The sequence below is a fragment of the Doryrhamphus excisus genome, linkage group LG15 (genome assembly GCF_037039965.1).
Source record: "Doryrhamphus excisus strain RoL-2023G ecotype Guam linkage group LG15, RoL_Dexc_Guam_v1.1, whole genome shotgun sequence".
NCBI lineage: Eukaryota > Metazoa > Chordata > Actinopteri > Syngnathiformes > Syngnathidae > Doryrhamphus > Doryrhamphus excisus.
Window position 1 is genome coordinate 17,995,726 of NC_136371.1, and position 12,501 is coordinate 18,008,226.

Sequence of the window (12,501 nt, forward strand, 5' to 3'; positions counted from 1 at the left end):
CTTGTCATTTAGAGGATCTTTGATTATTGTTTTTCGTGGATCCTTCAAAATAGTACAACACCCCTGTCTTTGCTATTTTTTCGATTATTATAAAAAACAACCTAGTTGAATATCTACCTTATAAAGTGGGATAAATTCATTTTAATAAATGATATATGATAATAAAATACATAAATAATGTTAATAAAACGAACGTAAAACTGCTAAATTGCCTCCGTACGCTAGGTGGCAGCAGCAGCGCGTTCACTGCGGTCATCTTACCTTGAAAACCGGAAATGCCACAAGCGGAAATTACAGCAGCGCCTCTTCCGGACTCGGTATACAAACAAAAGCGACGTTAAATTTAGCGCTTATTTTCGCAAACCCACGCCTGTTTGGCGCAACTCTAGCGGTCGAAATAAAATGCGTGTTGTTTGCTGAAATGTTTGCGTAAAAGCTCCGTCGGGGAGGCCAGGAAGTGCGAGTATCGCCTCGGCTAGCTGCTTACTTAGCGTGACATGCTAGCTCGACATGTTTGTTGTCGTGCTGGAGCGAAGGAGAGCGACATGATGGCATGAAAACCTTCGCCGTGTTTGCTGCACTCTTTGCCACCGCAAGGTAAACTTTGTGTCTTTTAATCTAATGCGACAAGCAGTCGCCGTGTGGCTAAAGTTGTAGTCGAGTTGGAATAACACTGTTAATATTACCGTAATGCCCACATATGTGGCGAAGTATTTTTACCTTTCAAAAACAGACGCATGTAAGTTTCAATGTACTCTGCTGTCGTTCCCCCAAAGGCTGAAAGTGGTAGACCACAACTTGGACTGAAGGTCTCTCCCAGGAACCAAACCTCGCTGAGATCCGCACATATTCACCATGGCCTGGGCTTTGAAGTTGCCTCTGACTGACGAAGTGATCGAGTCCGGACTGGTCCAGGACTTTGATGCCAGTCTTTCAGGCATCGGACAGGAGCTGGGGGCTGGGGCGTACAGCATGAGGTACTGAACCCCGTCTTTTAACAGAGGATTCCAATCTATCTGTGGTGTTTTTGAAACCTTACCTTAAACATTTGGTTATACTTTTTTTGGACCGCTTTCTTTTATCGCAATAAGTTCCACTTCCTGTTCTGTGGTTGTCGTCACTTTTTTTTTCCCTCTTTACCATCATTGGTACTGTTCTTTGGTGTCATCACGTCTCTGGGTTTGATTACTGTGGACTTTTAATGTGTGGATAGACCATGTGTGTCCAAAGTGCGGTGTGGGGCACGTTTACGGCCGCGAGGCTGTTTTCCTTACTGGCTTACAGCACTAAAATATTTGTTAGGAGAGCTCAAAGAAAAACCCACAACAGAACAACCAGCTGTAATTTTCCAAGAATGAAACAAAAATTTGGAAATAAAAAAGTTGTAATCAAATTGGGAAAAATCACCATTTATTGAAAGTTTAATATGAGTGTTAATAAAAAAAAAAAAAACACGTCGTGCCGTAATGTGTGAAACAAGCGCAACAAGTTTTTACATTTTTGGAAAATTAGAAGAAAAAGTTATATTATGACAATTAATTTGTAATATTACAAGAACAACACTTGGAAAATAAAAACAGAAATGTTAAACAGATATGAAAATTTCATAAAAATATATTTTTTTTCTTGTAATATTATGAGAACAAACCAAGCAAAAAAAGTCATAATATTCTGAGAAAGAAATGTACAAAAACTATTGAAAAAGAAAGCTGAAATATTTAGAAAATCAATACAAAACATATCAGAAATGGAAATAATTTTACGAGAATAAAGTCAAAAATAGAAATAGGAAAAAGGCTAAAAGATAGAGAAAAAGTTGCAATTTCATGACAATAAAGTTGTAAAATTTTAGTAGCATGCAGATGAAATTAGAAAATTTGTAATATTAGAACAAACAAAGCAAAGTATTTAGGTTGGGTTGTTACTACATTATTGAAAAGTAGTTGAAAAATAAATAAAAACAGCAGAATGGGGGAAAAGGAAACGTCCATAGTAACAATAACAATATCTCAAGGCTGCGATATGTCAAAGTGGCAAAATTGCATCCTGTCAATTTTTACGCTGACCCTCAATGGAAAAAGTTTGGACACCTTTAGGAAGACAGTGGAGGCCATCTGCTGCTTGATGTTACGCAATCAACCAATCAGCTGCTGTTTGTGTCGTAAATTGTTCTGTTGCCAGGAAAAGACGCCATCCGGCCTGGACACTCGGGTATCGCTTAGCTCCGCCTTCTTACAAACAAACAAAGCAGATGGATATCATTTGTTTTTATTTTCCGTACCCAGCGACGTCCTGGCCCTGCCCATCTTCAAGCAGGAGGAGTCCAACCTGCCGCCGGACGCCGACGACAAGATCCTTCCCTTCCAGTATGTCCTCTGCGCCGCTACCTCGCCAGCTGTCAAACTGCATGATGAAACGCTCACCTACCTCAATCAAGGTCAGCACGTGTCAACATCACTGGGGTGCGTTATAATTATGAGGGAATTATCACGTCATAACCAATCAATCCATAACATTAACATGATCTTTAAAAAAACATTACTTGTAGCAAAATAAGCGCTCCTTTCTTGATGTAAACAAACCTTCACTTTCCCAGGAAAACATCTTTTGGCTTCTCCTGACCTCCGTAGCGTGTCCAATTATATCGCACTCTACCGGGTCACAGAAGTGGCAATCCGTCCAATGACGGTGAACGCTGCATTTTTTAAAAAAAATCCACTCTGCACTTTGTCGTTGCAGGGCAGTCCTACGAAATTATCATGCTCGATAATCGCAAGATCGGCAAACTCCCGGAAATCTCTGGTAAAATGGTTAAGGTAAGTTAGCGAGGCGCCTGCGTTGGAGCACGTTGGAGCACCGCTTAACCCAGGGGTGGGCAAACTACGGCCCAGGGGCCACATCCGGCCCGCCAAGTGTTTGAATACGGCCCGCCCAATCTTTCCAAAGTATTTCATTTAAAGTCAACATACAACCTGGCATCATGGCCTGAGCCAACCTTTTGATGGTTTTATCAATTTCCTTTTTTGACATGGTCTGTTGTTTACAAAGTGCTCCTGAAAAAAGGGACACAAGCACATAATAATAATAATAATTATTATTATTAGATTATTATAATTATTATTAGAACTATTATGATTATTATATTTATTATATTGATGCTAATTATTATATTAATTATATATAATATTATTGTTATATTTGCATATTTTACATAATAATAATATAATAATTATTTTAATTTTATTGTAATTATTATAATATTTTATTTTTAAAATATTTAAATATGAATATAAAATAATAAATAATAATAGCAGATTGCATGACAATTTTACAGATACAATAATACCAGGTGGACTGTTACGTGTAAAATATATAGTCTATATATAGTATATATAGTATAGTGTGAATGTAGTATCCTACAATGGCCACTAGGTGTCTGATATTGGCCAACTCTCAATTCCCGATACCGATACCAACGTATAACACGACATATCTCCTGTGGTGGAATGAACACATGTGTTGGATACAGCATGTTTTTAATATCAGGAAAAAATCCGATACCCGAATCAACTGATATCGCATTTTTAGGCTGATATCGGGACATCCCTAATCATAATAATAACACAAGCTAAAGCTCAGCACTGGACCTCCGACGTCATTAACTGTCCTCCACACATCTGTCCCCTAGGGAACACATTTACTGTGACACACAAGGAGGAAATGATGTACGTCTTAAATAGCTTACTCTAATTATGTCCAGCTTGTAGATTGTAGCTGCTGTGTCTGCCACCGACTGACTAAATGCAGTAAAAGTAAAAGTATCCATCAATCCAGGCCAACGGGAAGCAACGCAAAACCTCCCCCAAGGAAAGTGTACACAAAAAAATAAGTCAAATGTGTGTAAAATCGCAGAGCATCATTCGCGTGGTGTTTCACGACCGTCGACTTCAGTACACGGAGCACCAGCAGCTGGAGGGCTGGCGCTGGAACAGGCCCGGGGACCGTATTCTGGACCTAGGTGAGTCGGTACCTGAAGCATCTGGAACCAACTTAAGGAAACCCGTTTCCACGCCACCCGCCGTTGTCATATTTTCACTGTCGTTTATGAATGTGTGTCAATCTCCTGCAGATATCCCCATGTCGGTCGGCATCGTGGACCCCCGGGCCAACCCCACCCAGCTTAACACCGTGGAGTACCTGTGGGAACCGTCGAAGAGAACCTCTGTCTTTATCCAGGTAGTATGAACCTCCTGGATGTCATCATTGGCTCATTTGCATATTTGGGAATGACGCAGGTGCAACTCAAGAAAGCAAAAGAAATACAAATTAATTCTTTTTTTACCCCCAAATATTTCCACTGTCTTCTTAAATCATCTTTCCGAATATTATGACACTTTATTACCATAATATTATAACTTTTCCCCAACCTAATGCTCCAAAAATGACAACTTTATTTTGTTTTGTTTCTCATAATATGACTTAAAAAATATTTTTTTGTCTTTTTGTCTTTTTTTCAGTTTCTCATTTTTTGTCCTTCCTTTCTGTTGCCCTTTTCTGCTATTTTTGCTAAAATTATTATAAATATTTCTTCTTGTAAATGTTCTTCCCGTAATTATGACTTTATTCCCAAGACATTTTACTTCATTTTGATAACATTGTAACTTTTGTCACAACATTGTTTTGTGTGTGTCTTATATTATTACTACTTTTGTTTTGGCTTTTTTGGCGATTTCGCATCATTTTGATCTGCATACTATTTTTCTTTAATATTTCAACACTATGCTGTTGACAATATTTTTACATTAGTTTTGTAAAATGATGACTTTCTCATTAGAATCTCTCCATTTTTTTTTAAACTTGTATTCTTGTACAATTGCAGCCATTTCTGCTCTTTTCGCTAAAATGTTCGTTGTAATTATGACTTTATTCCCATAATATTTGACCTTATTTTAATAACATTGTAACTTTTGTCCCAACTTAGTTTTCCCCAAATTACAGCTTGATTTATCGTTTTGTGTTTCTTACAACTATTCGTTCTTTAATATCCCTCAGTACAATGTCAAAGTTTGACTTTTTTTCTCATTTAATATTTATTATTATATTATATATATATTATATTATAATAATATATTAATATATTATAATAATATATTAATATAATAATTAATAAAATTAATAATAATATTAATTAATTATTTTATTAATTAATAATATTAATAATTAAAATATTTATTAATATATTATTTTTTAATTTTTTTCTCTTATTTTGACATTCTTCTTCTAAGTTGACTGTAGAGTTTTCCACACCTTGTTGAATCATATTGTTGGAATGTGACACAAATCCGTTAGCGTCTTCAAAAACGTCCAGTAAAACCATAAAAAGTTGGCAACACTGATCCCTCATGCTACGCCTTCTTATTCTCTGACGTTGCAATGACAAGTTCCATTCACTCAAAGTCCCATCAACTTCCTGTTGTGTTGTTAAACAAGCTTTAAATCTGTGATCGAGTCCCACGTGTCACGATGAGACCAAACCAAAATCTCAGTTTTACCCGTTCACACTCCGAGTCCGGGGGCTCGGATCCTGATTTCTGCGTTTGATCGCCGGTAGGTTCACTGCATCAGCACGGAGTTTACCATGCGCAAGCACGGCGGCGAGAAGGGCGTTCCTTTCCGCATCCAGATCGACACCTTCAAAGAGAACGAGGGCGGCGAGTACACCGAGCACCTCCACTCCGCCTCCTGTCAGGTCAAAGTTTTCAAGGTGAGGCCCGGGACGAGAAAAAGTAGCGGCGGCGACGACGTCGTACTAAACCCTGCTTTCAGCCTAAAGGTGCCGACAGAAAGCAGAAGACAGACCGGGAGAAGATGGAGAAGAGGGCGCCGCAGGAGAAGGAGAAGTACCAACCATCCTACGAAACCACCATCCTCACCGAGGTCGGTGCAGTCATTTCCTGTCATACAGTACATCATAACTTTATTGACAGCAGTGCGGTGCTGCCTTCACATGCTGCACCCGGGTTCCAGCACCCCTCATTCATTCAGAATGATTATTTCCTTTACTTTCTGGGTTATTTTGCTTCTTGTTTGGAGTCGTCGTCAACTACTGAACTTTCCTCTGGATTATTTTCAGTCTGTCAGAATTTTTTTTTTTTTTTTTTTAAATCAAGTAAAAGAGCAACAATAAATTTACAAGTAAAAAAAATCAAACATTTCATGAAATAATGAAAGACCAATTGGTTAAATGTTTTAGATCAGGGGTCTCAAACTCAATTTACCTGGGGGGCCACTGGAGCTAGGGTCTGGGCAAGGCTGGGCCGCATCAGGTTTAAAAAAAAAAAACAACAACAAAAAAACGCATTTATTAAAAACAGAAAAATACACAAACTTTTTCAGTGCTTTGGTTCCGATTTTCTACAATAAAAGCTCTGATAAAACATTCCACTGTTCTCAAATATCTTATTTTTTATTTTTCCGCACAAAATAAGATGAAAAATAAATAAACAAATCAAGAATAAAGAAAATCAATCAGTAATAAATAAATATAATAATAATAATAATAAAAACATATAGTTGGTGGGTAGACAAATGATTTTTTTCATATTAAAAAGAACAAAGCATTATTAGAGCCCTGTAGACATGACAAAACACGACTATAGTCACATTTATACTTTTTTTATTTACAACATATTGCGCAACTGCAGGGTTGAGACACATGCTAACTCGCAAACTAGACATCTAGCGACCTAAACGGTAGCCTCCAAGTTATTTCCCTTAAACTGAAATAGCCAAAAACTTACCACTTCCACACGGATAGGGAGGATAACTATTAACAGTTATTTAACCTTTAACATGAACATTAATCAAACGTAATAATTTTTTCTGGGTACATGATACCATACAGCATCCATATTAAACTAACATTAAACTTTCATATCAAGGCGGGGGACTCAAACTAGTGTCCTGCGGGCCACATTTATAAAAAAAAAAAGTAAAAAATATTGTAAATGTATTATTGTAGCCGATGGTTCGTATGTAAACATTTATCTCATTCCTATTGAACGTTTGGTATACTGTACCTACCTACGCTCCAGGGCCACACTGTGGACACCCCTGCTGTCGAGACTGTGAACCAACCAAAGATGGCTCCTCAAAGCGTGTCTCTCTTCCTCTCCCTCAGTGCTCTCCGTGGCCAGAGGTTACGTACGTCAACAACTCCCCATCGCCGGCCTTCAACAGCACGCCAAACAGCTTCCCGGTGGCGGAAGGGTACGCCGCGCTCTTGCTTGCTCGTCTTCCTGCTGTGCTAATGACACGCTCCCTCCATCTTCCTCTGGTCCTTTTCTAGAAACGGGTCACCCAACCACCAGCCTGAGCCTGTTGTTCATGTAGCGGACGTAAGTGCTAGCGGCTCGCTAGTTATGCTTGAAATGTATCTTTTTACAAAGTAGTCGGGAGCTGATATTTTCCTGAAACTTGCCTATGTTCTACTGCTGATTACTAAAGAATAGAATAAGGTAGAAAGGAACATTTTTCCTTGTTTATGTAGCCATAGAACATAATGTTGAGGGCTTGAAAGATCACTCAAACGTGTCTAAAATGTCTTTTTTTTTTTACTGGCTGGGATTGGATGAGTTAATGTGGTTTTTCCCCTCAAGAATTTGTTACCTGCGGCCACGCCACAAGATGCACAGCAGTGGCTTCTCCGAAACCGCTTCTCGCCCTTCTGCCGCCTCTTCACCAACTTCTCAGGTTAGATCTCCGTTTTAGTTTCCGTTTTCAACAAGTCAGAGGTGTGTTTTTGTCCCAGGAGCGGACCTGTTGAAGCTGACCAGGGAGGATGTCATTCAGATCTGCGGTCCAGCGGACGGCATTCGGCTTTTCAATGCACTAAAAGGACGGTGAGTACCGCCCTTGGAAGGGTGGACATGAGGACCTTCTTCTGTACCGCTTGTACTCGTGTATGTGTGTACAGGGTGGTAAGTCCGAGGCTGACCATGTACGTGTGTCAGGAGTCGCAGCAGGCCGGTGAGCAGCAGCCCAAGCACGAGAACGGAGACGCCGCCAGCAACACGTTCTTCAGTCAGTGCTCCTTTTTGTGCTACAGTGGAACCTGTGTTGGTGTCATTGCATCGGAAATCATGTCACTCCTGGGAAGCCCCCCCAGAAAGCTTCTTTTTATACTTTGACTATTCTAGTTTGATATATAGAAAATAATTCATGAGGTTCAAAAAGGTTCATGTCTCGTTACATCTGCCGTAAAAGTTCCAAAAAAAGAACATCTCTGCAACAGAAAAATATGGTGGTGGTAGTATGATGGTCTGGGACCATTTTGCTGGGATAAATAGAAGCATGAATTCTGCTCAAGTAGAATGTCGAGCTATCTGTCTGTGACCTCGCGCTGAAACGCACTAGCCCGACTCCAAAAAAAGAACATCTCCGCAACAGCAAAATATGGTGGTGGTAGTGTGACAGTCTTGGACCATTTTGCTGGGATAAATAGAAGCATGAATTCTGCTCAAGTAGAATGTCGGACCATCTGTTGGTGACCACGCGCTGAGACGCACCAGCCAGTCTCCAAAAAAACATCTCCGCAAAAGCAAAATATGGTGGTGGTAGTGTGACAGTCTTGGACCATTTTGCTGGGATAAATAGAAGCATGAATTCTGCTCAAGTAGAATGTCGGGCCATCTGTTGGTGACCTCGCGCTGAAACACACCAACCAGTCTCCAAAAAAAGAACATCTACTCAACAGCAAAATATGGTGGTGGTAGTGTAACGGTCTGGGACCATTTTGCTGGGATAAATAGAAGCATGAATTCTGCTCAAGTAGAATGTCGGACCATCTGTTGGTGACCACGCGCTGAAACGCACCAACCAGTCTCCAAAAAAAGAACATCTACTCAACAGCAAAATATGGTGGTGGTAGTGTGATGGTCTGGGACCATTTTGCTGGGATAAATAGAAGCATGAATTCTGCTCAAGTAGAATGTCGGTCCATCTGTTGGTGAACTTGCACTGAAACGCACCAGCTGGTCTCCAAAAAAAAACATCTACTCAACAGCAAAATATGGTGGTGGTAGTGTGACAGTCTTGGACCATTTTGCTGGGATAAATAGAAGCATGAATTCTGCTCAAGTAGAATGTCGGGCCATCTGTTGGTGACCTTGCACTGAAACGCACCAGCCGGTTTCCAAAAAAAGAACATCTACTCAACAGCAAAATATGGTGGTGGTAGTGTGATGGTCTGGGACCATTTTGCTGGGATAAATAGAAGCATGAATTCTGCTGAAGGAGAATGTCGGGCCATCTGTTGGTGACCTTGCACTGAAACGCACCAGCTGGTCTCCAAAAAAAGAACATCTACTCAACAGCAAAATGTAGTGGTGGTAGTGTGATGGTCTGGGACCATTTAGCATGAATTCTGCTCAAGGAGAATGTCGGCCATCTGCATCCCACGGCGCTGGGAGACACTCATTGCAAGTTATCGCAGTTGTTGCTGCTGAGGGGGGCCCAAGCACTTCTTAGACCTTGGACACGGGGCCATGGACCTTTGGGTGGCTTCCCCTCAATAATGAAAAGTTTGCTTTAAAACAGCATTACATTATGAAAGGGGGCAAACCCTTAATATGTGATGTGTGTGTGGTGTCCACCACAGTCTACCACGCCATCTACTTGGAGGAGCTGACGGCGGTCGAGCTGACGGAGAAGATCGCCCAGCTCTTCAACATCTCTCCCAGGCAGATCAACCAGATCTTCAAGCAGGGTCCCACCGGCATCCACGTGCTGGTCAGCGACGAGGTCGGCTCCCGGACCTTCAACTACAAAAATGTTCCTCTAACCCGCAACATCCTCTTCCTCTTTCTTTGCAGATGATCCAGAACTTCCAGGATGAAGTTTGTTTTGTTTTGGACACAATGAAAGGTATTGGAACGGAGATGTTCTCTCTTGGTGGTTCTTGTCTACACGCTTGTGATGTTCTTGCAGACGACTCCAACGACGGCTACCATGTCATCCTCAAGTGACCGCATCGCACGGACGCCCCCCCCCCCCCCCCCCCAGCAATGAAGCCTCTGGAGGCTTTTTTTTCCCTCCCCTTTTACTCTGGGGAGGGAGTGACTGTTACCACGGTGACGAAGCCTTCCGCCTCCTTTTTACTCCTCCATGGGGAAGCTCTTCTTTCCTCTACTCTCTTCTTTACGTCTCCTCAGCCAGTGTGGCCGAGGCGGCGGCTGCATCTGGAATCACTGTGCGTGTGCGTGTGCATGTGCGTGTGTGTGTGTGTGTGTGCGTGTGTGTGTGCGTGAGAGAGAACCCACCAATTGTGTTAAAGCAGTGTCTGAAAAGTAGAATCCAGCAAAGAACACACTTTACTTAGTCTTGTTTCGCATTACTGCGTTTTCAGTCAGGCCCCAAATACTGTAGATGTGCAAAGTATTTTCCTAACACATCACCACGTGAAGTTTTTATTATTATTTTTTTTTAATCATGTTTTCCAGCATATGCAAACGACTATGCTTCGTGGTCAGTTAGACGTTTTTGATGTTTGCATTCACTCATGTCCCCCGTCATGCGTATGGAGGACCAAAACTGCCAAAATAATAAATAAATAAATAAATAAAGTGGAAATAAAAACAAAAATGAAAAAAAAATTAAATACAAAAAAATTTATATAAATAGAAATAAAAACAAAAATAAAAAAATATATACATAAATAAATAAATAAAAGCAAAAATAAATACAAAAATAAAGATTCAAAAATTAAAAATAAATACAAAAATAAATATATAAATAGAATTACATATCAATAAATAAATAAAAGCAAGTGCGAAAATCCCACTTCCTGGTGGACCCCGCCATTATTGTCCCGGTAAATGTGTACTTTTCTCCCTGTATACTTCCTCTTGCTGTGGCCGTACCTAGTCGATTTTCGCACTCACATGTCGATCAACCAATAGGCGAACAGTTCAACCCAAGACACACTTAGGACCGCCCCCTCATTTGAATAGTTTTTCCTTCTGCATTTCAAGCTGACATTGTCTGTTGCATGAAATTTATTTATTGATATGTAATTCTATTTATATATTTATTTTTGTATTTATTTCTACATTTATTTTTGTATTTATTTTTAATTTTTGAATCTTGTTTTTTATTTTTGTATTTATTTTTGCTTTTATTTATTTATGTATATATTTTTTTATTTTTGTTTTTATTTCCATTTATATTATTTTTTCTGTATTTAATTTTTTGATTTTTTTTTTGTTTGTTTTTATTTCCACTTTTATTTATTTATTTATTTATTATTTTGGCAGTTTTGGTCCTCCATACATGCGTATGCAAACTGACCCATTCTTTCATATACCTGCAAAAATAAACCCCCTTTTTAAAAAAAAAAAAGGCAACTTTTTAATAGTTATACTTCCTGATATTTTCATTTGGAATAGTACTTTTTTTGTTCTGATTTACTGAACTTGTGTCGTTCTTAGACAAGCCGACCGATTGGCCGAACGGGATTGAAGAAAAATACAACTACAACACTTCCAAGCTAAGGAAAAGTTGTCATAAAGGAAAGAACCGTCACAGCAGCTGCCCACTAGTGGTCATCACGAGGTACAGCCAGTTATGGTATCAATCCGGCAGGGCGGGGACAGAATCGGCAGAAAGGTTTTAGGCAAATATGTCTGGGATCAATTTAACAATATTGCATTTTATCCAACATATTTTAATTGACCGTTTTTTGGTAACACTTGAATTTGTATTTTATTTTTATAATGATATTTATATGCATTGTTTCCTTAATTGAAAATGTTTTCATTTTTGATAGACACTTAAAATTTTGACTTTTATTTCAATCTTAATTACAATTAGGAAATTTTAACTCGCAATATTTTGAATGCTTCGCTTTTTATAACAACCGACTGCAACAAACATGAGTCAAAGATCATTTATTTGACAGGAGCGGTCTGCTGTAGCATCAAAGATCCAATTTTTAAGGTCCTACCTGCTACAAAAAAATAAAACGAGGCAAAGATCCTTTATTTGACAGGAGTGCTCTATCGAGTCAAAGATCTTTTATTCGACAAGAGTGTTTTGCTGTTTTTAACAACCTAGTAGTCTGCTATCAAGTCAACCATCTGCTGTTTTTGCCGATCTGCTTCAAAAATGTAAGTCAAAGATCCTTTATTCCACAAGGGTGGGATATTGAGTCAAAGATCCTTTACTAGACAGGAGTGCTCCATCAAGTCAGAGATCCTTTATTTGACAGGAGAGGTTTGCAGTAGCGTCAAAAGATCCTTCATTCCACAGGAGTGCTTTGCTGTTTTCAATGGCCTACCACAAGAAACGCGAGTCAAAGATCCTTTATTTGACATTAGTGCTCTATCCAGTCAAAGATCCTTTATTTGACAAGAGTGGTTTGCTGTTTTTAACAACCTAGTAGTCTGCTTTCAAGTCAACGATCTGCTGTTTTTGCGGATCTGCTTCAAAAATGTAAGTCAAAGA

The 12,501-nt window shown here is 39.4% G+C and overlaps 1 protein-coding gene across 1 annotated transcript; it reads left to right on the plus strand.

The window, feature by feature from the left end:
- Positions 1-262: 262 nt before the first annotated feature.
- On the plus strand, positions 263-12,148 carry tfcp2 (transcription factor CP2). Its single transcript, XM_058052179.2, has 16 exons — positions 263-597; positions 777-977; positions 2,286-2,437; positions 2,740-2,816; positions 3,913-4,018; positions 4,130-4,236; positions 5,612-5,764; positions 5,827-5,937; positions 7,181-7,269; positions 7,349-7,397; positions 7,659-7,752; positions 7,811-7,901; positions 7,976-8,082; positions 9,659-9,801; positions 9,873-9,924; positions 9,988-12,148. The coding sequence occupies exons 2-16, from the start codon at positions 856-858 to the stop codon at positions 10,023-10,025; spliced, it is 1,491 nt and encodes a 496-aa protein (XP_057908162.2). The 5' UTR covers positions 263-597; positions 777-855; the 3' UTR covers positions 10,026-12,148.
- Positions 12,149-12,501: the final 353 nt, after the last annotated feature.